Source organism: Eptatretus burgeri, chromosome 2 (genome assembly GCF_056783735.1).
Source record: "Eptatretus burgeri isolate ZD-2024b chromosome 2, Ebu_testis_v1, whole genome shotgun sequence".
In the NCBI taxonomy this organism is placed as follows: Eukaryota; Metazoa; Chordata; class Myxini; order Myxiniformes; family Myxinidae; genus Eptatretus; species Eptatretus burgeri.
Genome location: NC_140962.1, coordinates 146,340,011 through 146,362,887, shown reverse-complemented (window position 1 = coordinate 146,362,887; position 22,877 = coordinate 146,340,011). Strand labels below are relative to the sequence as shown.

Here is a 22,877-nt window from a genome sequence, read left to right as displayed (position 1 = left end):
AATGCGTCCTTCATGGTGAGATCACTCACCTCAGTCGGAGCATAAACAGAGACCAGGGAAATGACACCGAAGGAGTGACAAATCTTCAGTGTCATTATAGTGTTGACCAGTGTTTCCTCAATTATCATTGGTGTCAGTTTATTGGACACAACTACAGCAAGTCCTTGGGCATGGTAACTATCAGAGCGACCAGTCGAACAGTTGGGGTAACCACACGCCATGATCTCACCACTATCTGGTCTCTGAACCTCAGAGGGTGCTGCAATCCCAATGTTCAAACGCTTCAGCTCAGATGATAACAAAGACAGGTGATCATCCTCTCTTAGGAATAGGACATTCCAGGCAACCCTCCCTCCCCGAAGTGACCGCCTCAGGTTAACCAAAGGAGACGTTGTCTGGTGGATGACACCTCAGCATCACTCCGCCACACACCACCGCAATCTGACCCAGAAGGTTTTCCCCGTGATTTTCCTCCAATCATCAAGGAATTGGGGTCCCGAAGGCTTTGCCCCAATCCGATCATCCGGTGAGTTGCCCTGCGGAGGGCAGCAGCACACGAGGTACTCCCACGGAGTGGGTTTTCCGTTTTCTTTGAATTCGTGGGTTTTGCGGAATGAAGTGATTTATGGTGGCCGGAGTGCAAATCCTACAACAAACCTAATAAAAGGTAACCCAACTGCAGGAGGACCTCCGCAGACACAGTTGGGTACTAGATATGGATGGCCGTTCGCTCACAAGGAGCTCCTCCATACTTTGACAGGTTTTGTTTTTAATCCTGCTGGGAGTCCATATTTGTACACCCTTCTCACCAGGAAACCTGGTGGGAGAGACACTTTAGTCACCGACCTTACCCCTCCCCCCCCCTTAATTCATTCAAAGAAAAAAGAGAAATATGAAGCCTCCTGGAGGTGCTTATGTCTGGTGTTGGCTTAATGGTTAGGGTGGTGGGCTTGAGATCCTAGGATCCTGAGTTCAGATCCCAGTTGGCTGTTGAATTAATACCAGGTGGGGTTGACTCTGCCTGTAATCCTTCCAAGGTCGGCAAAATGAGTGCCAGCTTGCTGGTATCCTGTGTCGGAGTGGTGACCCATCCAGGAGTGTGCCCAATAGCCAAGGACACTGATTAGGCAGCACCAACCCTCTGCACAGAGTATGGTCCCGAATGGATGTAGCAAGTCACAGATCTAATCTGGCCTGACCTGACAAGCCAGATTAGTTCTGTGACTTGCTGGAGGTAACACGTAAACCTCATACACACAACTTCATAATATATACTGGTGGGGTATGCTTACATCTTGTAAGCAATAACGAACCATGGTACATATGCAGGTACCTAAATAGCAGCAGTTGCAGCATGACCTCCCATTGTTCACATTTTCTTGGGTCGCTCACCTGCAGTGAGCACAACAAGGCTGCACTTATTTTCGGACATTTTCATTGATGGACGCTTTCCGATAGTTCTCTGATTTTTCATCATATATCAGCTTTGATGTTTGTTGGCACACAAAACTTCAGCTTTCTCCATCACCTGGAAGATACCCAACATTAATGTCAGTCAGTCAGTGAGTCAGTGAGTCATTGGGTGAGTGGTTAGAATGAGCTTTATATAATTAGATGATGTATGACAACTATATTTGAACACTTTGCCTGGTTTCTTCTTCTTTTTCTTGGAATTTTATCAGGTAGAGGAGCAAGCGCCTTATTTATTATCGAGAAAATGTGTTTTTGGGCACAAAATCGAGGCTCATGAATGAACAGAGGATGACAGAGGAGAGGAGGGCAACAAACTGATTGGAGTCGTAAGAAAAGGGAAGGCACAAACAAGCAGGGAATGAATGAACAGGAAAAGGAAGGAATAAAGAGAACTTCCACACTCTTCAATATCATTCTTCCCTGCAGGTCTATCAAGATAACTGTTCACCACCATCTCAGGTCATTTGCCATCCAAAACCATAATCTTTTCTACCACCATTAACCCTCCCCAAGCTTACCTTTCTCTCTCAAAGTTTCCAGTTTTTACTTTTTGAGACTTTTGCAGTTATATCTATCTTGTCCACCCCACGTGTCCTCCCCTCGACCTCATTCTTCCCCACAGCCATTATTTGTCAAAGTATCCCACTATTTTGTCCCTCAAGCCTGTTGTTGGCATTTACCCCCTCTCTCATTGCTGCTGTTCCTTTTGTTCTGTTACATGCTGATTCAGCCTGTTCTAGCTCTTCCACGAGCCTCGGCATAAGAAAGGGAGGTTGCTTAAGGTGATGGACAGACTGAACATCAGTGTAGACAGAGTAGGCTGTGGGGTGTGGTGGTGGTGTTGGGGAAGTGGAAGCATGAGGAATGGAACAAAGAGGGGCTGTTTGGGAAAATGAGCTTTGGAAGCAAGCAATCTGTCCAGACATTCTCTCTTGTCTTGAGCAGAGTCTTCAATGAAGGTGTTTTGGTGTAAGAGGGGATGAAGGGAGAGCATACACTGCAGACAGACTTGACAATGTAAAACCAGAACTTTGAGGATAGAGGCAGACAGGTTTGGAGAGTTCAGCCTCGTGATCAGACAAAGTTCTCTGATGATGGACATGCACTTGTTCTAAGCCTTTTGGGACAACCTATGGTTGCCCAAAGTCATGTTCACCTCCCATTGTCAGAAAGAAAGCTGCATGACAGCAACTGCCTCACTACATGACTCATGTACTGGAGCCAAGAGCCATGTACCTGTACATCAGAGAGAAATATTTTGTGAAAGCATTCCCAGGCTCAGTCAATATCGGTTGCAGAAGAGAATGAAGAAGAGACTTTCAGTGAAAGGGCAGATTGCAATCCCTGCTTTTCAGTTTAACTCAACAATGAGACGAAGCATAATTGAGGAAGCTCTCCATCTACAGCCAAAGAGATTTGTACTTTGATGATCAGAAAAGAAAAGTATGACAGTGGAGGAACTGGAGAGGTTGAACAGAGTTTTAGTCATTACCTGGGCGGAGGTCATATTATTTGCAAAGATCCATGGTTGGAAAGTTCACAGATTGGGTCACTTCCCCAGATCTGCAGAACATCTTCAGAGCAATGCCATGGACAGTTGTTGTAGATACAACTAGCTGTCAACTGGCTTGACGGCTGTTAATTTCACCAGGGAGGAAGAAGAAATAGTTGGGATAGGTGGTTGCTAGTTGGTTTATGCTACCGTAAAGAGAGATGAATGTGGAGACATTATTGCTTGCTAAATGATATGCCACGATTAATTGCAGGAATACATAACCAGGGGTATTCCATGGGTTCAGGAGGGGTATATGTGGAACATGAGCTGCAGAGAATAGAGTTATTGGCATAAACTGTGAAACCATCATTAGCGTGGGGAAAGCTCTGTTACAGCAGAAGGACAAGACAAGTCAGGAACAGTGTATGAAAGCAACACCTTGCTTTAAACACACTACGTCTGATGCGGCAGCAGCAACCTGTTTCGAATGATGTACAGTGTTAGGATGGAGTCCTCTCATGTTGAAGGCCTATGGTGATAGAAAAGGCAACAGTGTCCTTGTGTCGCGTGATTGAAGGCCTTTCTGAACACCCTCCATCATTCACATCTGCTTTTCCTCCCAGAAAGCGTGATAACCATTTCGGAACGGTTCTCAAGTGCGAACATGTATTGAGACGAATTTATTGAAAATACTGCTCGATGGTTTTCTCCATGACTATTAAGTAGCCTCTCTGTTGAGCAGCAGTAGATGGGTTTTGGTGCGTGTGTGCATGTTTGTGTGTGCGCTTGCACACATATGATCATGATTTAATATATTATCATGAAATGGAATGTGTGATGGGAGTTGTAACTATGTGATACTGCATTAAATCCTCGAGCGAGTAGAGTCTGATTGTTGATGTTGCATTGATGGGTTGATTGACTGCATGGACGCAGCTGAGGTTGTGGTTCTACTGATGTTGAGTAATCGATTGATGTGGATCCGTGACCGAGGTTGTGGGTCCGCAGTTTGGAGAGGTTGTGGGATGAAAGGATCGAAACCTCTAGGAAGAACAATGCCCAGCTGATGATCCGTGCGGTTGGGAAACCATTCAATTGCTTCCAGGTTGAGGTTCTCACTTTCGGTAAGGGAACTATGTTTTAAGGTTTACAATTTAAATGAAGTTGAATATAGGATGTTGTGAAATTAACATCATTTTCAGCAATCCTTTAAATATACAATATTATATTTTAGGAAGTGTTTAATTAATTAAACCCATGTTTGTGTCTGTCCAGGGCATAACTTTTTATTAACCATTTGAGCTTTTGTCATGAAATTTTCAACTATTCCTTTTTATGAGAAGACTAGATGACCCATGAACCCGTTGGGTTCCCGTTGTGACAGCGGTTGATTAAAAAAAAAAATCATTTCAAGAAAAACAAAAAGATAGCTCCAGCGAACTATACCGCTGGGGTTGTTTGCATTTATCAAATAATCCCGAAGAGTACTTGACTGAATCGAGAATTGATTTTTTTTTTTTATAATTTTTTTCGTTGCCAGATTTCAACGAAACTTGATATTGCGCGTCAATGTGAAAAAAAATAATGATTAAAAAAATATATAAAATTTTTGTATTTTTTGATTTTTTTTTTTTTAATAATTTTTAAAAAATTAATTGATTTTTTTAATAATTTTTTTCGTTGCCCGATTTTAACGGAACTTGATACTGCACATCGCAGGAGAACCGTGAGTAAGGTGGGCTGAAAATTTTTGTGCTATCATGTACCAGTTTGGCTGTATTTCGGGAACATACATACATACATATGGAGAGAATAATTAATATATCTTACTTTTATTTTATTCATTTATTTTTAGCTGTTCTTTTTGTCAAGTTTAGTTTGAGTACAAAACCGACATGGATGTGCTTTGCATTTTGAGAGGCTTTCTAGTTTAACAGGTGTTTGAATATACCATTTGGTGAAGCTTTCTTCCATGTCCTTTCCTTGGGAGTGGATTGCATTACTCTAGTGCTTGAATAAAAACAAATAGTGGGATAAACCTGATTTTTATTTACCAGACATATGAGCAACTAATACAACAATTTACATGTAATTTTCTGATCACCAAGACCTTTTGAAGAATGGTGACAATTTTTGGGACGACCACCTCAACAAACAACTTGTAAACAAGGTAATACTAAACGGCATTGTTTTCTTGGAAGTGCACTGGAGCACGAGCCCGCATGTCTACGTGCGATGGAAAAGCGAACCGGAAGTACATTGTCTAGTTTCATCTGAGTCAAAAAAAACATCTTCATCACACGGATCCATGAATGCAACTCAGCATTTCTTTATTATAATGCAATATATTCAAAACATACATCTCAAAAATGCTTTACGATGCAAAAATTACATATTTTTGGCAAACAGTATTTTTTTTTTATACAATGGTTGCTTGCTTTGCTAAAGATCCTGCCATGTCTGGCAGCATATGGAGCCTCTTTAAGAACTTGTGCCACTTTTTTTTTTCTGTCTTAGGCCCACTGACTGATCGCCGTCCAGGTGGTTTCCAGCTCCCTCAGATCCTTTTCCACCGTATACTGCCAGGTCTCCATAGGTCGTCCAACTCTCCTTCGACTCCCATGCTTCCCGTGCATCGCTGTTTTCGTGAAGTTGTTTTTTCCATACCCAGTACATGCCCAATCCATCTCCACCTCTTCGTTTTAATTTCCTGTATGCTACTTTTCCTTCCGTACGTCTTTCGACCTCCTTTGTTGCTCACTCTATCCTGCCCTGCCAGAAGATTATTCATATATTTTGTGGCAGGTATAACCTAGACTCCTAAATCGAAGTAGAGAGTGCACTACGGCAAATTCCCCACGCTTCTCACCGAAAGCAAAGTTGAAAAAGGGTTCTACCAAAAATGGCAAAAAGGTTCCATCAGGAATGACCCAATATGAAATTTTAATTTAAAATTTATTTTCCCCATTCTGACCCCTGTGACCCCAAGCCCTTTGGACATTAACCGTGGTCAAATCCAAAGAATCATTACATATCTCATGCGTCCCCCCCCCCCCCAATGTTGATTGCATATACAAAGTTTCATCAAAAAAAGTATCTAAATAAAGGATTGGAGTTTCTGCGCACTGACTTTGGTTATATTTTACATACTTCACGGCCCAATAGTAGAACCTTTTTTACATTGCTGTGAAAAATATGAGACTTTGTTTTATTGTTGTATTTTTTGGATTTCCCTGTTTCTCTCATCCTTATAAATACCACTCTTGCTTTCTGTATTCTTTGTAAAAAATATGAGTTCCCTTCCCATCCTTTTATAGTGGCCGTAGACCTGAGAGATATATAAACCTGCCAACATCTTGTTTGGCCAAGTCATTGCACATGACATTATTGTTGTCTGATGCATATTGTCTCACACTCTGTTTCGTTGGTGATGTTTTTCAGTCCGACTTGCAGCCCATACTCCTGGAGCCTATTTACCTTATCTTGCTCATTACCTTTCTCTCTTTTTGTCTGTTTGTCTGTTTGTCTGTGTACAGGACATCTCAAAAAGTTGTGGACAGATCCGGATGAAATGTTGTGGACAGGTTCAGTGTGTGTGACAAGGACGAGCTGATTAGATTTTGGTGAAGATCCCGGATCCAGATCCGACCTCTGGAATTTTTTTAAATGATTCTTCGCCATTGAGAGGTCGGGCCAAAAATGATATATCGCACGGTATCTCAAAACGTTGTGGACGGATTCGGACGAAACTTTGTGGACAGGTTGGGTGTGTGGCAAGGACGAATTGATTCAATTTTTGGTGAAAATCCGAATCTGGATCTAGATGCGAGAATTATTTAATTTTTGCAAGTGATTCTTCACCATTGAGCGATTGAGCCAACAAAATGATACATAGCCTGATGTTTCAAAAATGTATTGGGCCAAGTATGTTCTCGTGGATCAGGTACTACGTGACAGAGGTATGTGCTCTACCGAGTGCCCTTCTAGTTTTGTTTGTTTGCATTTTTCTTTTTCTTTTCTGAAGTGGACATTTTTGATTGCCAATATCTAATGAAGAGACCAAAAATTTAAATGAAGGGAAATCCCTGATTCTTTTGGGGAGGGGTTAGAATGAATCATTGATCTTGTCCCTCTTGTGGATTTTGTCGGATCGGTGACATTGTGGTTAGAGCGTCTACTTTGAGTCTGCGAGGTTGATGGTTCGATTCTGATCCCTTCTAAGTCGTACCAAAGACTTTTGATAAGATTCATTATCCCCACGCTTTTCTTAAAAATAAAATAAACAGAGAGACATTGTAATCGGCTACGTCTGTCTGTCTGTCTATCTGTCCATCTGTCCATCATGCTATCGCCTCCTAAACGGTTCTGCAGAATTTCCCCAAACTTTGTAGTTATGATCACCACATAGCAGGAAGGTGTGAGAGCAGCATCATTTTAGCCCTGCCTCTGAGCTGGGGTCAAAAGGTACCAAAAAATGCAATTACGGGCACATTTTTAAAACATTTTTTAAATGAAGCTTTCTAAATGCAACAAACATTGGGGGGACTCATGAAATATGGAATGATATTTTTGGATCATAGGGTTCAAAACGGAAGATTTTTTTTTTAACTCGAAATTTGATATTGTCAATCCGAGTGGAACTTTGTGCCATCTTTGAGCCTTGCTTTAGGTGGGAAGCGTGGGGATTTATGATGATGTGTCATCAACTTCACTCCAGTTATAATATTGTCATTATTTCTCATGAGCTTTGAAAAGTCTTGGATTTAAGGAAGTTTATTTGCCAGATCTAATTGAATGCGTGATTGTTTTTAAAGATTAGCTTTCTTTTTCCGCTAAAATACAGCGAGGTTCGTACGGGTCCTTAAAACCCATAAAAGTCCAACATTTCTTAGTTGTACAATTTAAGTACTTAAATGTCCTTAAATTTCAGGAAAATGTTCAAAAGTCAAAAAAAAAGTCAATAAAAATCTGATTTTCCTGTTATTTGGAAAAGGGTGTTTCATTTTCCTCGGACTAGTATTCTAAACAAGGACAAATGTGTCCAAGAGCCGCGTCCTAAAGGTTTTGTCTTCACCAGAAGAAGAAGAAGAAGAAGAAGAAGAAGAAGAAGAAGAGGAAGAAGAAGATGAAAACAAACAACAACAACAACAACAACAACAACAACTTCCGATATTTCGTCACGTGCCTTGATTAAGCCAATAGCGAGACCCGTCATAATGTATTTACGAAATAAATCGTGTATTTACGAAATTACAATACATTAAATGGAATAATCTTTAAATAGTAACGTGAACTTTTCGAAACTTTAAAGCAAATGTCCGAATATATTTAAAAGTTCATGATAGACGCTCTCAAAAGGCACCCTCAATGCGAGGATGTGTACAGGTGTTTAGTATTTAAGGAGATCCGGATCCTGTATGTAAAAGAGCCGAGTCCTAAAAGTTTTTAAAGTTTTGGCTTCACCAGAAGAATAAGGACAACAACAACAACAACAACAACAACAACAACAACAACAAGAATAAGAAGAACAACGCCGAGCTCTATTTGAGCCACGTTTGCTAAGCGAGACGCGGCTAAAAATGATATTTTATTGCAATTTCTATTTACCCTCAATTTACCTCTGGAATTTCTAGGATGTGGTCCTTAAAAAGGGGTTATTTTAGCCCTTAAAAGTCCTTAAAAAAGACATCTCAAAATAAGTGGGAACCCTGTACAGCAGCGCTAATGAAAGAGTTCTTTCAAGATGATGCTACGACCAGCGATCCAATTCTGATGATCATTTCAACAAAATCCGACGACGTTCTTCACTAACAGCGCACAGCAGCATCCCTGCCCTTGAATGCTCCCACCCTCCGCCACAACAGTGAAATCTATCTCCATCTGCCTTAATTAACTATCCATGCTTTTGAGTGTAAACAAAGTGTATTGTGTCATTACTGTCATGCAATGGCAGGCTGTTTGTCAACTGAGACAGAACAATGTCAAATATGATTGCTCAGATCTGCTAATGGATCGTGTTCCATTGATCTTTCCATTGCTCGTCGTCGTAAACGTGCTCGCGGACAGGGAACTTGCATCCAGCGAAGAAACATTGATTGCCAAGTTGATTTGATACAGACTTTAAAGTTGTTGGCAAAGCCTAAAGAGGTCCATACACTGAGGCAATTCATCCGTGCCGATCCAGTGTGATTATTCTCGGGCGAATTAACGCAGTTGTGGGACGTTCGCCAGTGAAACGAACACACACTGGATGTGAATCTCAGACGATTTGCAGGCGAATTTCAAATGCGTTAACATGATTTGCTGTATTTTATTTTCCGTTGTTCAGAAGAAAAACCCAATATGCACTGAATTTGCTTTTGGTTCAGAAGCACAGACCGACCGGACCATGGAGCTCAACCCAGACTTGGGGTAACATCTCTTGTGTGTATATCTCTTGTGCATGATGTGAGAAGCACAGGTGTGAGTGACATCAACTTTTGCTAAATTTTGCTCAAAAAAGACACTGTGTTCTACTCGATGATGATCAGAGGATCATATTCAAAAGATCGTCTCTCGCTGCATACGTTTGATCGTATGGCAAACCAGAGGCGATTCTTGGCCAAAACTCGAGCGACGATGATCTGAATCACCAGGAATCTTTCAAATGTAGTAAAGGATGGGTGTGGCAGTGGGGAAGGGGAAACAAAAACAAATCCCCAAGCTATTATGTCAATGAGGAGGAGTCTGCTTAGGCAGCACCAATGCTCTGCACAGAGTATGGTCCCAATGGGTGGGATGGAGTAAAGAAGAAAAAAAATTCTGGAGAAGAGACTGACTGACCTTCGCCGAGTAATTGATCATGGCTCGAGTCATTCGGGCAACACTTCCAACCTGCTTGCAAGTAGCATGGGAGATGATAATTTCAAAACTCAATGCAATATTGCTAATGGCCTGCTCATTTCAGAACGCACTTTGGGGATTTCAAAGAGGTTTAAACTGATGAGATTATCCCCTCGAATTATAGAATTTTACAAATGAGCACCAAATCATCTCACCTCGAATGCTCCCACCCGAGGAAGGAGCAAAATTTTATAGGATTACTCGAAAATATCGAAATTTTATGCACAAAGGTTAGATGTAGCTAAGGCTGCTGCTTCCATGTCTGCTCAGGATCATATTGTAGGACTGATGATGTAAAGAAAGCCAATTCGGAAATTATTTTTCAAAATTCCGACTGTTTTACGGCCCGTTCGGGTCAGCAAGAGAATATCACTCGCTCGGTCGAATTTTACATCGTCCATTGTGAACAATATTTACAAAGCGTGTTTGAGTCTACGGGTGCGGGTCGCTACCGGTTATGGATGCAATGATGCAGGTGCATATTTGCGCAAGATGTGGTTGTACCTTCTGAAACTAATTGATGCAATTATTCAATTTAAAAGCTTGGAGATTGAATTGATGGATAGCTGCATTTCCGATCTTCTATTTTGCTCCCGAAGCCAAGAGTTGTTGTGAATTATAGAATGCAATGTACTCGTCGGGCTGCCTTGCACTTCTCGCACACGCAGCGCTACACACGTAATGTAGGATTGCTCCTTGTGAGCCCTCACTTGGTTCCCCCCATAATTTGGCCATAATTGCTTCCTGGTACCTGATGCTGTAATTACCAAGGATTGTGTGCATGTGTAATTATGTTGTTTTTTTAATTTTTTTGTGATGAAAGTTTATTATTTTCTCTTCTCATATCAACTCATTTCAGATATGTGCTCATTAACGGGATGTTTCTATCATAGTGTTTGGAGTCTCCATCGCGTTCCCAGGTTGAATTGTGTCTAAGTGAAGGCTCGTGTTTGTTGTGTACCTCCGATCCCTCCCTCCATCTACATTCCCATATTTTACTCTGTTCGAGCTAATGTTCGATAAGTCCTCTGCACTTCTCTTCCCAAGGTGCTTACCATATTCATATAGGTTTTCTGTTGATAAAATTTCTTTGTTATAGTCCAAGTTGTTTTATTTTTCTATTTTCTCGTGTGCATTGCTTTATTTGATGGTATGACACAATGGTGCAGGAGCAGATCTCCTACCTTTGGGCTGTCTTGCCTGGGTTTGATTCTCGACCTGCCTATACACTGTCAGATTGGTGCTTTGCAGACTGGGTGTCCCATCTGCCAGCATTAGTTTGTGGATGTTAAAGATCGCATGGTATCCCTTTGTGAAAAGTAAACAAGCTTTTGCCAGCACCATTAACAAATTACAAATTTCTGCCCTTAAATGCGGGTAGGTCTTCTGGGAGATTCTTTGACACCAGGTTACACTTCTCGCTATCTCAGGGTGTAGTTGCTGTGCAGGCAGCACCTCATACACTGATAAGGAATTAATGAACCCAGGTGTTCACAAGTCACATCTGAACAGTCATCTTCATAGCTATGGGGGCGGGGGGGGGGGGGTAGTCTGTATTTCGTTTACAGTCTGCGTGATTCAACTCACCCTTCTCATTAAGCAAAAATACACTTTCCTGAAGATAATTATTAGTTGCTCAAGTACAACTATGTTTTCTTCCTGGGATCACTGATGTAGTTAGTATTGTGTATACACTATGTGTGAAGGATTTTGCTCAAGATATTTTGTTGCTGTCAAAGCGACCGATAAAAGGATCCTCATTTCATCGTCGGATCACAAAAGATTGTTTATTATTGAGCAGGCATCAGTACAAATGAGAATTCCATGCCTGGTGTTAGCCTAATTGCTAGATTGGTGGGCTTGGCATTCTAGGGTCCTGAGTTCAAATCCTGCTTGGCTGTTGAATTAATGTCAGGTGGGGTTGACTCGGCCTGTCATCCTTCTGAGGTTGGTAAAGTGAATACCAGCTTGCTGTATCCTGTGTTGGAGTGGTGACCTGTCCAGCATTGTGCCCAATAGCCCAGGAGACTGCTTTGGCAGCACCACTGCTCTCCACAGAGTGTGGTCTTAATGGATGCATGGATGGACGATTCCACTGCCCCCCCCCCTGTTTGCCATCACCACTCTGTGCGCCTTATCGAGTAAGCGAACCCACATGACAACTTAATTCAGCCCCGATTTGATCAACTTTAGAACAAATAACAAGCTTGAACTTCTTCTGCTTCAAAATGTTCTTAAAGGTACCTTTATACCCTTACACGGCAACGGATCCATGCCAGTCTCTTCATATTTAGCAGCTTCAGTTGAACTTTAAGGTCACGTGGTGCACATTGATGAACGGATTGGAGAATTGCTTTCACACAAACTGCTTTTAACATGAAAATTAGTAATTTCGACTCTTTTGTAATTACCCACTGGAAAATAAAACTTTTAAAGCATGCCACAAGCCTGTCATTCGTGAGGATGCAATGCATTATGTCGCACATTGTAATTTAATTTTAAGGCTCCTGGATATATTTTAATTAGCATGGATAGTATCCTCTCTCAGCCATCTGACCCTCGCCAGCAACTCCAAGATGTACTTATTCTTCCAGTAACCCGCTGCTGGTCAAACCTCCAAATTCCAGGCTAATTGTACACCTAAACTCTTTTGTTCCTCATTTCTCCTTTTTGTGGAAGTGGCTTCCAGAGGTCGCGCAAGCACCCTCATCCCTCCAGATTTTTTTTAGCAGGTGGTGCAGCACCATCTCATGTCATCACTAATCCTTACACGCAATCTCAACCTTTTTCATTTTACCCCCATTATCCCTTCTTACCGAACCCTCTTCTCTGTCTACCCTTTACCTTTTCATTCATACCTTTGCTTATGGTGTCAGAGAGTTGCCGAGCTGCTCCATTGTCTGTTCATACCGTTTGTCACCTTGCTCAAGAGCCTCAATCTTGGAGAGAAAAAAAAATGCCAGAGTCTGCTGTTCAAAATGTTCAAGGAATGAGATACTGTACTAATATATATATATATATATATATATATATATATATATATATATATATATATATATATATATATATATATGGACATTGCCTCTGGATAACTCCAAGAGGACACCATCTGCAACATGTCTTCGCGCCCAAGGTCGGTTTACCAAACCGGCAAGATGAACGAAGCAAATTGGGAACCGTGCCGACGATTACATGGTGAATAATTAAGTGGCCGAGTGAACCAATGCGCATGTCGCATGATTTGCACAACCACTGCAATTGTGAACTCAAAGCAAGAGCCATGGGAGCATTACCCCAGATCAAATGTGAGCAGGATAATTCAGGACACAAATCAACAGTTTCATGAATTTATTTGCACAGCAAAGACGCGAAAGAGTGGAAAATGACTGGAGGAATGGTGAGGAGATATCCAAGAGAGTAACTGGAGGGAGAAATTCAGAAGAGAGAAAATGGTGGGAGAATTCAAATCCAAACAAATGATGGGAGAAATTGTTAATCAAAAAATGGGGGTGGGGGGTGGGGGGGAATCAGACACAGCATTGCAAGCAATTCAAACACATATAAAACGCATACATACATACATTGGCCCTTACCCTTTCTCGATCATTCCGCCCCAGGAAACTTGCAAAAATCACTTGACATGAATATATTACTGGATCCAATACATCCGAAACAATCCACAGAGTTTGGGGAAGAGGGCTGAAGAAATAAGGGGATCAAAAGAGAGAGAATGTTGGCTCTAGATGTGCCCCAGCAAACCTTTGGCAACCTAGGTGGAGACGACCATGACCAGAGCAGCGCCCGAATCAACTCCTCACGCTTCCTCGCTCCCCCCCTGGTGGCAGAGCCCCGATGGTCCGATATCACTGCCGGAGTCCCACCTGACCTACGTGATGTTCTGCGTGGCTCCGGGAAGGCTCGTTCTGTTGTTCTCTGAGGGATTTGGCATCCGGGAGGCAGTGCAGCCCTCGCCTTGGTGCTGAAAACGGCCTGCCCAGACGTGTCTTGTTACAGCAGCTGTGGTGAAAACATGCTGAGAATGGGAAGAGAAACAAGAGATGCGGTCTGAGGAAAAAAAGTTGAAGGTAATGCTTTTAAATGTGTGTGGAAAGTGAGAAAGGTGTGAGGCAAATATGGTGTGACCCCATTCTGGTGGACCGAAGTGAAGGGCAGGAAAATCCCACTGAGGAGTAGGCACTCAAACTTCTGTTGTGGCGGAAGTGGAGAGAAAGAGAATTTGCTGCGCTCTTCCTTTATTTCGTTCTCCCACCACCCCCTCCCCCCTCCTGCCCCCCATCCTTGTCTTGGCCATGCCAGAATCGTCTCTCTTGTGCTCGTCGCTTCTCATTGGCTTTGCCTTGCTGCATTTGTGTAATGCTAAGGTGTGTTGGGGGGGGGGGGTGAGGGGGTGGAATCTTTGATTCATTTCCAGCAGCTTCTGTCTCCGCCTCTATCATCCTGTGACTGTGGTTGTGACCGTGGCTGCTGCTCGGTCAAAGCCAACAAGCAATCGAGTGAATGGGCTTGTTAGTAGTTATTGTCATTAATTTGAATGGAAGAGAATGGTGAAAATGGGGGGGGGGAGAGAGAGTTCACTGTGTTTGAGTTAACTGTATCTCTATCTTTCTGAAAGAGGGGCGGGCAGATGTGTGGGGGTGGGTCAGGAACAGACGAGTGGTGGGTTGCTTACTCGCGAAGTGCATATTTATCACATTAATTGGATTTATTTAATTTCAAAGCAGAATACCATAACATGACTGCTCTACATCTGTGTGTGCTTTTATTCTCTTGGATGGTGCACAAAGTCCTCCCTGAGTCACAATCATAACATGTATGGATACAGGGTGCTTCAAAAAAATGTTAACACTGATATGGGACTGAGCCGGTTTTGACGAACTTGTTGTAAACGCGATAAATGGTCAATCTCAATGGCGGATCACAGTTGAAATGTTCTCTGCATTTGTTGCGAACCACCGTGGTTGACTGAAAGACGTCCATCCATGCAGCAACCTTTCTTCTTTGCTCCAAAGTCAATGTCATTGCCATTTCAGTCAACTGCAAGGAAAGAAAAAGTGTTCACATATTTTTGAAGCACCCTATATATATATATATATATATATATATATATATATATATATATATATATATATATATATATATATATATATATATATATATTCAGAAAGGAACCACACTGAGCAATAAAAGGAGAATACTTTATTGGGCTTGATGTTTCGGAAGTTGATGACTTGCCAATAAGCGATGAAACCTGGCCAGAGGTTGATGGGGCATGTAACATTCTGAGTCTTATGCATATGCTACTTGTAAGTTACTGCAGCTGTGGATGAATCCAGGTTAGGTTGAAACCGCAATGGACTTACCTTGTATATAGCTGTTTTGCTTTATGCAGCTTCCTTTGGTTATAAGAACAGAGTGGTAATTAATTATAAAATCCGAGTCATACAGCTGGTGATAATTGATTAGTTGCAAGCTGATTTCCTGTTCCCTCCAATGATGGGTGAGAGACGTGATCGAAAATTGACATGATGGCCTCGAGGTATGCTCACTCGCCTCAAACCCATCTCGACTCGGTTTGAATTCCGACCCAGCTATAAACTGTCATTCTGTCATCCACCTTGCTCTCTGGGGTCTTTAGGTGTTTCCTGGGTAACCTTGCTGGGGTCTGAAGCCGCCATGTTTTTTGGCCTGCTCAACTATGCCTTGACTTGGAGCAGACTGCAACGATTTCTTAACGATAAAGTTATTTTTTCACTTTCCTCACTCATATTTTCAAATGCCTGTTCATCATAGCTACAAATTGATGTGTACATCACTTTCGTACATACTATAGTTTTCAAATTAGAAGCTTGTAGCGATTTCATGATTTTCCACGATCTACTCTCACAGATTAATTAAAGTATATCATTGAAGTATTATTTCAGTTTTGAGGATCGGATATTGTCCGGACTAAATAAGTGTCGAAATCTGTGGTGAAATCTGATAATTTAAAGAAATAACGAGTCTTCTATCTCAGCAGTTATACCTATTTACTTTAAGCAAACAAGGCTATGTTCTCTCCTCCTTACATACATAAGAAAATATCAAATTTTTAAAGCATTAAACTTATCTTTTTCTACTGTTTGGAGAATTATATTGAGTGAACAAAAAATTTCGGAATGTACCAAAATTAACGAGCTTCATTGAGCTGTATGATTTAATGCTTCCACAACGAGACCTCACACCCTGTCCATCAGAAGGACTGCTTATCCATAGCATCTGCCAGATCTGTATCTATATTTTCGAAGGTTTCACGAGGTGCTCTACAGGGAATCAAAGCAAATCTGGTCAAAATGGACATTTTAAAATACAGTTATAACATTTGCGCCGACTCCGAAGGGATGTTCCATGTGACGTGCACAGACGAGCAGGCAACAACTTAATACATTTGTCGAGCACCCATTGTTGATCGCGGTACCACGCTACATCATTCTGAGTGAAGTGTTCACTCAATGTGGACGCTTTGCCGTGACACGTCATTCAGAGCGAGTGCTTCTTGCTCCATCACCCTAAGCGAGTGGTTTATGCTCCGTCACTCTGAGTGAGTGGTTTGAGCTCCGTCACCCTGAGCAAGTCATTCATGCTCCATCACCCTGAGCAAGTGGTTTAAGCTCCATCACCCTGAGTGAGTGGTTTGAGCTCCATCACCTTGAGCGAGTGGTTTGAGCTCCATCACCATGAGTGAGTGATTCGTGCTCTGTCACTCTGAGCGAGTGGTTCGTGCTCAGTCACCCTGAGCGAGTGGTTTGTGCTCCGTCACCCTGAGTGAGTGGTTTGTGCTCTGTCACCCTGAGCCAGTGGTTTGTGCTCCGTCACCTTGAGTGAGTGGTTCGTGCTCCATCACCCTGAGTGAGTGGTTTGTGCTCCGTCACCCTGAGCGAGTGGTTTCTGCTCCGTCACCTTGAGTGAGTGGTTCATGCTCCATCATCCTGAGTGAGTGGTTCTTGCTCCATCATCCTGAGTGAGTTGTTTGTGCTCTGTCATTGTGAGCGAGTTGTGAAATAACATCCGATTTCTGAGCCGTTTGCCGAATTAACATATTTTGTAAATTACCGAGCTAAAATTTTTTCCAACTGTCACACACAGCTGTTTAAAATAATAATGTTTGTGAACATCTCCCTGAAACATCTGTATAAATGTAACATTGTTTTTAGGTGAAAGCTCCTCAAGGTTTCTGGGTTGAATACAGTACGTACTGTAGTTGGTAATCACACTGACTCCAACCTTCCGGTTCCTGAAAAGTTGCTGACAGCAAAGCACGTGTGTGCGTGCGTGCGTGCGTGCGTGTTGTTCATAAAGCATAACATATCCTCTCTGATAACTCTCTCTCTCTCTCTCTCTCTCTCTCTCTCTCTCTCTCTCTCTCTCTCTCTCTCTCTCTCTCTCTCTCTCTCTCTCTCTCTCTCTCTCTCTCTCTCTCTCTCTCTCTCTCTCTCTCTCTCTCTCTCTCTCCTCTCTCCCTCTCTCCCTCTCTCTCCTCTCTCTCTCTCTCTCCTCTCTCCCTCTCTCCCTCTCTCCCTCTCTCCCTCTCTCCCTCTCTCCCTCTCTCCCTCTCTCCCTCTCTCCCTCTCTCCCTCTCTCCCTCTCTCCCTCTATGGACATATCCGGATTGTGGATGTGTCTGAGCGGTGTTTGACTCCAGGTACATCCGGGCGGTGTTTGTCTCCACACAGCTTGGCTACAGATGCATCCAGGTGGCATTTATGTCTGGACGAGAGTTTGTCTCCAAATGGGAGTTTGTTTTTGGGCCGTGTTTATCGTATGACCAGTAAGAAATTGATTTCAGACATTATTTTGTTTCCATCTTCACTGTTATTCTGTGCAGAATCATTTTGATGAGACACGATGAATCATAATTAACACTCCACTGCATGTCTGCCTTCCCTTCCTCTCACCTCACACTACCTTCCCTTTTTTTTGTATAAATTGTCGAGGCTCGTATGAGAGCTAACACACAACGCACATCATGGGGGGGATGAGACAAGAGGGGAGGGAGTGGGAAGGACAAAACAGTGGGGAACAGAGACATGAGGAGATCTGTGGAAGGGAGAGGGATGGGACGGGGAACATGGGGAATAGAAGATGGACATTAAGGGACTTTCAGGAAGGAAAGCAGGGAATTTGAAGGAGGTGGGCTTGGGTGGATTATCGGGGGGAGAAAAGATCGAGGATTTGGATGGGGGATGATAAGAGGTGGTGGAGAACAGCTGTTTTGAAGGCCTGGGGGGAAGAATGGGAATGAATAGAGTGAGGGAGTTTATTCCAAAGGAGGGAAAAAAGAGGAATGAAAGAGTGAAGGTGAGCAGTGATTCGTGATTTTGGTAGTTTTACCAGAAGGGGGTTGTTGGCGGACCTTGAGCACCCTGCGGAAATGTGGTGGGGACAAATCGCAGAGACAGCAGGGGGGGCGAGGCTGGAGAGGAGAAGGTGGAAGACGGAAAGACCACCGACCAACCAGCGGTGATTGAGTGAGAGGCCCAAAGACTCAGCCTCATTGCAGGAGATGCCAATGATCTAAAATGCCTTGGTTTCTACACTGTGAAGCCGAGAGCGTGGGAGGCAGGAGCACCAGCCCAGAGGGGAGAGCAGTACTCCATCAGGCTGCGGACAAAAGCTTTGTAAGTGGTCAGGAGCTCAGGTGGGTGGAGGAAGGACTTTGCACGACGGAGGATTCCCAGTCAGCGACGAGCTTTGGAGGCGAGGTTTGAAATGTGGCTTTCCCAGGAAAGGTTTTCCCAGATAGTGAGACCAAAAGGCTTGAAAGAAAGGACTTCTTCCAGAGGATTGTTGAGAAAGTGGATGGGGGGTGGTACTAAACGGTCCTTTCGAAGAGACATAGTGAGAGTGTGAGATTTGTCCGGATTGAAAGGCATTTTCCACGTGTTGGACCAGTTTGTGATTTTGTCCAGATCAGCAGTGAGCGAAGAAGCTGCTGCTTGCCGCTCTGAGGGATGACCGATGGTACGGCAGGGTGTCGTCATCAGCAAAGAGATAAAGAGGATTTTTCAGCGAGTCAGAGAGATCATTGATGAAAACCAGAAAAAGAACAGGGCCCAGAATGCTACCTTGAGAAACTCCAGCCTGGACAGGAAGAGGGGATGAAAGAACTCCATTTAGGGCCACACGGTGACTGCGACAGGAGAGGAAGTCTGCGAGCCATGAGTGGAGATGGCCTTGGATACCATGGGAAGAGAGTTTGGTGAGTAGTGCAGGGTGCCAGACTGTGTCAAAAGCATGTGATATGTCCAGGGATAAGGCTCGGATTTCCTGTCTGGCATTGAGGGCTTCCATCCATTGTTGGTAGAGCAGAAGCAGCATATCCAGGGTAGAGTGACCTGGTCTGAAACCAAATTGATGATCGGAAATCAAGCCATTGGAGAAGAGGAAGGATTTGATGTCTGAAGCGATGATGGATTCAATAACCTTGCTGATGATTGGGAGTAGGCTGATGGTCTGTAGTTGCAGGGATCTGTTTTTGCACCTTTTTAGTGCAGGGCAGTGATGTTTGCTGATTTCCAAGCAGATGGCAGATGACCTTGAGCAAATGAGAGGGTGACTAGATCAGAGAGAGGGTGAGCAAGAGCAGAAAAGCAGGCTTTGAGGACGCGTGGGCTGATGCCGTCTGGACCAGTTGCAGAATCTGAGTTGAGGTTTGACAGCAAGCTCTCCACCTTGTCAGAAGAAAAGGACACAGAGTCCAGGGACAGTTGGGTGCGACTGGGTAAAGTGGGTAGAGAAAGTGATGGGTTTTGGACACAAGATTTAGCTGCAAACACCGAGTTTAGGCATTCAGCTTTTTCACGTGCGGTATCAGCAGTGCGGCCATTTGAGGTAAGGGAGGGAATGGAGGGGGAACAAACACCAGAAACAGATTTGATGAGACGCCAGCAGGATTTTGAGGAGGGAGAGAGATTTGAGAGTTCAGACTTGAGATGAGAAGGATGGTATTTTCTTGCTCTCCTGAGGGTAGATACACACTTGTTCCGAGCTTTATGGAAGGAACTGAGATTGCCCTCAGTTGGGTTTGCTTTCCATGAGGCAAAGGCAAGTTGTTTCAGGACAATTGCCTCACCACAAGCTTCAGTAAACCAAGGGCAGGAGGAAGGGTAGGACAACTGAAGACGAGAGGGGATATATCTGTGCATGAGGGAGAGCAAGTTTCTTTGAAAGAATTTCCAGGATGAGTTAATGTTGGAGAAAGTAGCGATAGGAGACCAGACTATAAGTTTAATGGCTGCTTGGAGACCCTGCCAGTCGGCTTGAGTGAAATGCCAGACTCGACGGTGGTGAGGTGGTTCTCTGATAATAGCCAGAGAGATGTCCACTTTGACAAGGACGTGGTCAGAAGAACCGAATGGAGCGGCGAAAGAGCAGCAGATTTTGTCAGGGAAATTTGTCAAAATCAGATCCAGAAGAGATGGAGTAACATTGGTTGAAATCCGGGTTGGGAAGTTGACCGATTGAGTCAGTCCCAATGAGTTGCAGAAAGCATTTGCTGAGGTGCCATGACAGGTGAGAGAGGTCCCCACACCGAGCCAAGTGGCATGATGACAATTGAAGTCGCCACATATGAGGAAGAGAGAGTTTGGATGAGAAGATAGAAGTTGGTCCATGTTTTCAGATAGTGAGGTGTAGATGGAGTCATCACTGTTAGGTGGATGGTACAGTACACAAATAAACATGATGTGGGAGTGGAGGGAAGTTGTAGCCAGAGGTATTCCTGGGGGTGTGGGGGAGTGAGGGCAGTGCATGGAGAGTGAGGCATAGAGTCTTTGATGAAGAGAGCAACTGCTCCACCAGGGAGAGGCTCAGGTCTGTCAAACCGGAGGAGGGAGTAACCAGGGAGAGATACTTGGGAGTCAGACACGTCTTGGGGGAGGAAAGTTTCTGTTGGGCAGATTATGTCTGGTTTGTCAGTGGAAACCTCTATGGAAAGATCTGAAAGGTTTGAGCGAAGGCCCTGGATATTTGAGGTCCATACTTTTAATGAAGAGGTAGGGGAGGAGCCTTTGGATGCAGGGGGTGGGAGGGAGGGTGAGGGTAAGACAAGAGACGAGGGGGGAGGTAAGGAGGGTTGTTGAAAGAGTGTGGGGGATTGCAGAATAGCTAGGGGAGGGGCCAAATGAGGAGGAGAAAAGGCTCTGTGGTGCTGGTGGAGAGGCGGGTCAAGAGAGGGGGAAGAAGGCAGTTGAGGATTTGAGGAGGTGGAGTGAAGATATGGAGGTGAGAGGGCAGTGGAAGGAGGCAGCTTTGTGGATCGGTGGGGTGGCAACTTTGGGAAGGATGAGTGAGGGGGATGAATGGTGAGAGAAAGGTGAGGGGAGAGTTTTTGAGAGAGGTGAGAGGGAGGCTTGGAGGGAGAAGAGTGGGATAGTTGCTTTGAGAGTGATGGGTGAGAGGAGTGAGTTGGCACTGAAGTTGGAAAAAAAGAATATTTGATGGAAAGCGAACATTCATACCTAACTGGGGTTTTAAAAAGTTTTAGGTCAGTTATGCGATTAAACACATATCTTTTAGGGATGCAATAAAGGCGAATTCAGAGAATGGAGAGAAGAAACGCTGTTACAGTTTGATTTTTTTTCGGCAAGGTATGAAGGAAACGTTGAATTGAGAGCAGTCTGTTTAAAATGCAGAATAATAGTGCATTATGATACAGTAAAGAGAACCACATGTGTGAAAGAGGAAGATGAAGCATTATAAGATATTGTTTTTGTTATTATTATTAATGTTTGAGAGAGTTTTCAACAGATTAGGTCATGGAAGTGTTGTAGAAAAAATCGAGGAAGAAGAAGAGTAAGAAGAAGAAGAAGAAGAAGAAGAAGAAGAAGAAGAAGAAGAAGAAGAAGAAGAAGAAGAAGAAGAAGAAGAAGAAGAAGAGGAATCGGAGAAAGGTAGCGTTTTTTTTATTATTTTGTTTTTTGATTTTAGATAAAAAATAGTGATTAGTTGGGAGGGATGGGGGACGTTAAGAAAGTGGGAAAGATAGAAATTGAAGATAATGGGGAGAAAAAACAAATAAACATGATCGTACACTGAGGGGAACAAAGGGTAGGCCTCAAGGATAGGCCTCAAGCACCCATTAAGACAAGTTTGATGAAATCTCACAAATTGCACGATTTTTTAAACAAAACCGAACTAGGAACACACAGTAACATGTGGGTGGGAAAATAAACAGTTAAAACGGGACAGATGAAGGCCCTGTCACACCTTGACGATTTAGCAAGCGTATGCTGACGTATGAAAAATTTGTCTAAAACGCTGGCACACGTCGAATACGTTATGGGTAAGTTTTCTATACGTTAAGAGCATGCTGAAGCACGCTGGCATACGTCGTTGTACGCCGAGCTCGTCGAGAAATTTTAAGCATGGTCAAAATTTTTCGACGTATGCCACCGTATGACTCACACATTCCGCATACGCTGGCCATAAGTTGTAGGCACGTTATGCGATCGTTGACACACGTCGACACACGTTACTTGTAAGTTACTCATAAGTTGAAACACGTCGAGGTAATGTTTAGCGTACCCGAAACTTATTTCTCACCTATGAGTAACGTGCTTTGAACCTATGTGTAACGTATCTCCAGCGCATATTGACGTATGTAGACGTATTTGACGTCCTCCGGATGACCACAGAACTTACTGAACGTGTTTCTAACTTACAGCTATCGTATAATGGCATATTGGCAGCGTTGAGCGGAATTGGTATATAAAAATGGGTTTTACAGGAGGAACCCGTCAGTGTTCCAGACTCCAAATTTTTTTTTCTTCGGCATGACGGTGATGTTGACACTTCGATTCCTAGTGTGGTTATGATTTAAATCATTGAGCGGCAGCTAATTAATAGGCTAGGCCACGTGATCGTCGGCGATACGCTGTCGCGCTATGCATAAGTTAGACTATCGTTGGGCATAGGTTGTGAACGCCGACAACACGCTAAGCATTCGTTGGTATAAGTTATCTATAAGTTA

The 22,877-nt window shown here is 43.3% G+C and overlaps 2 protein-coding genes across 5 annotated transcripts in view; one reads left to right on the top strand and one right to left on the bottom strand.

The window, feature by feature from the left end:
• Positions 1 to 22,877, top strand: part of LOC147033460 (semaphorin-3A-like) — a 226,025-nt gene that overhangs the window by 65,145 nt on the left and 138,003 nt on the right. The gene's annotated exons all lie outside the window — the stretch shown is intronic.
• LOC147033461 (uncharacterized) overlaps positions 13,184 to 22,877 on the bottom strand; it is a 42,408-nt gene continuing 32,714 nt past the window's right edge. For all 3 annotated transcript variants that reach the window (XR_015055549.1, XR_015055548.1, XM_085871652.1), the window contains one exon: positions 13,184 to 13,883. Coding sequence is in view for 1 of the 3 variants with exons in the window: in XM_085871652.1 (XP_085727778.1) it covers positions 13,714 to 13,883 (170 nt within the window). In the remaining 2 variants the exon portion in view is untranslated. The remainder of the gene's footprint in view (positions 13,884 to 22,877) is intronic.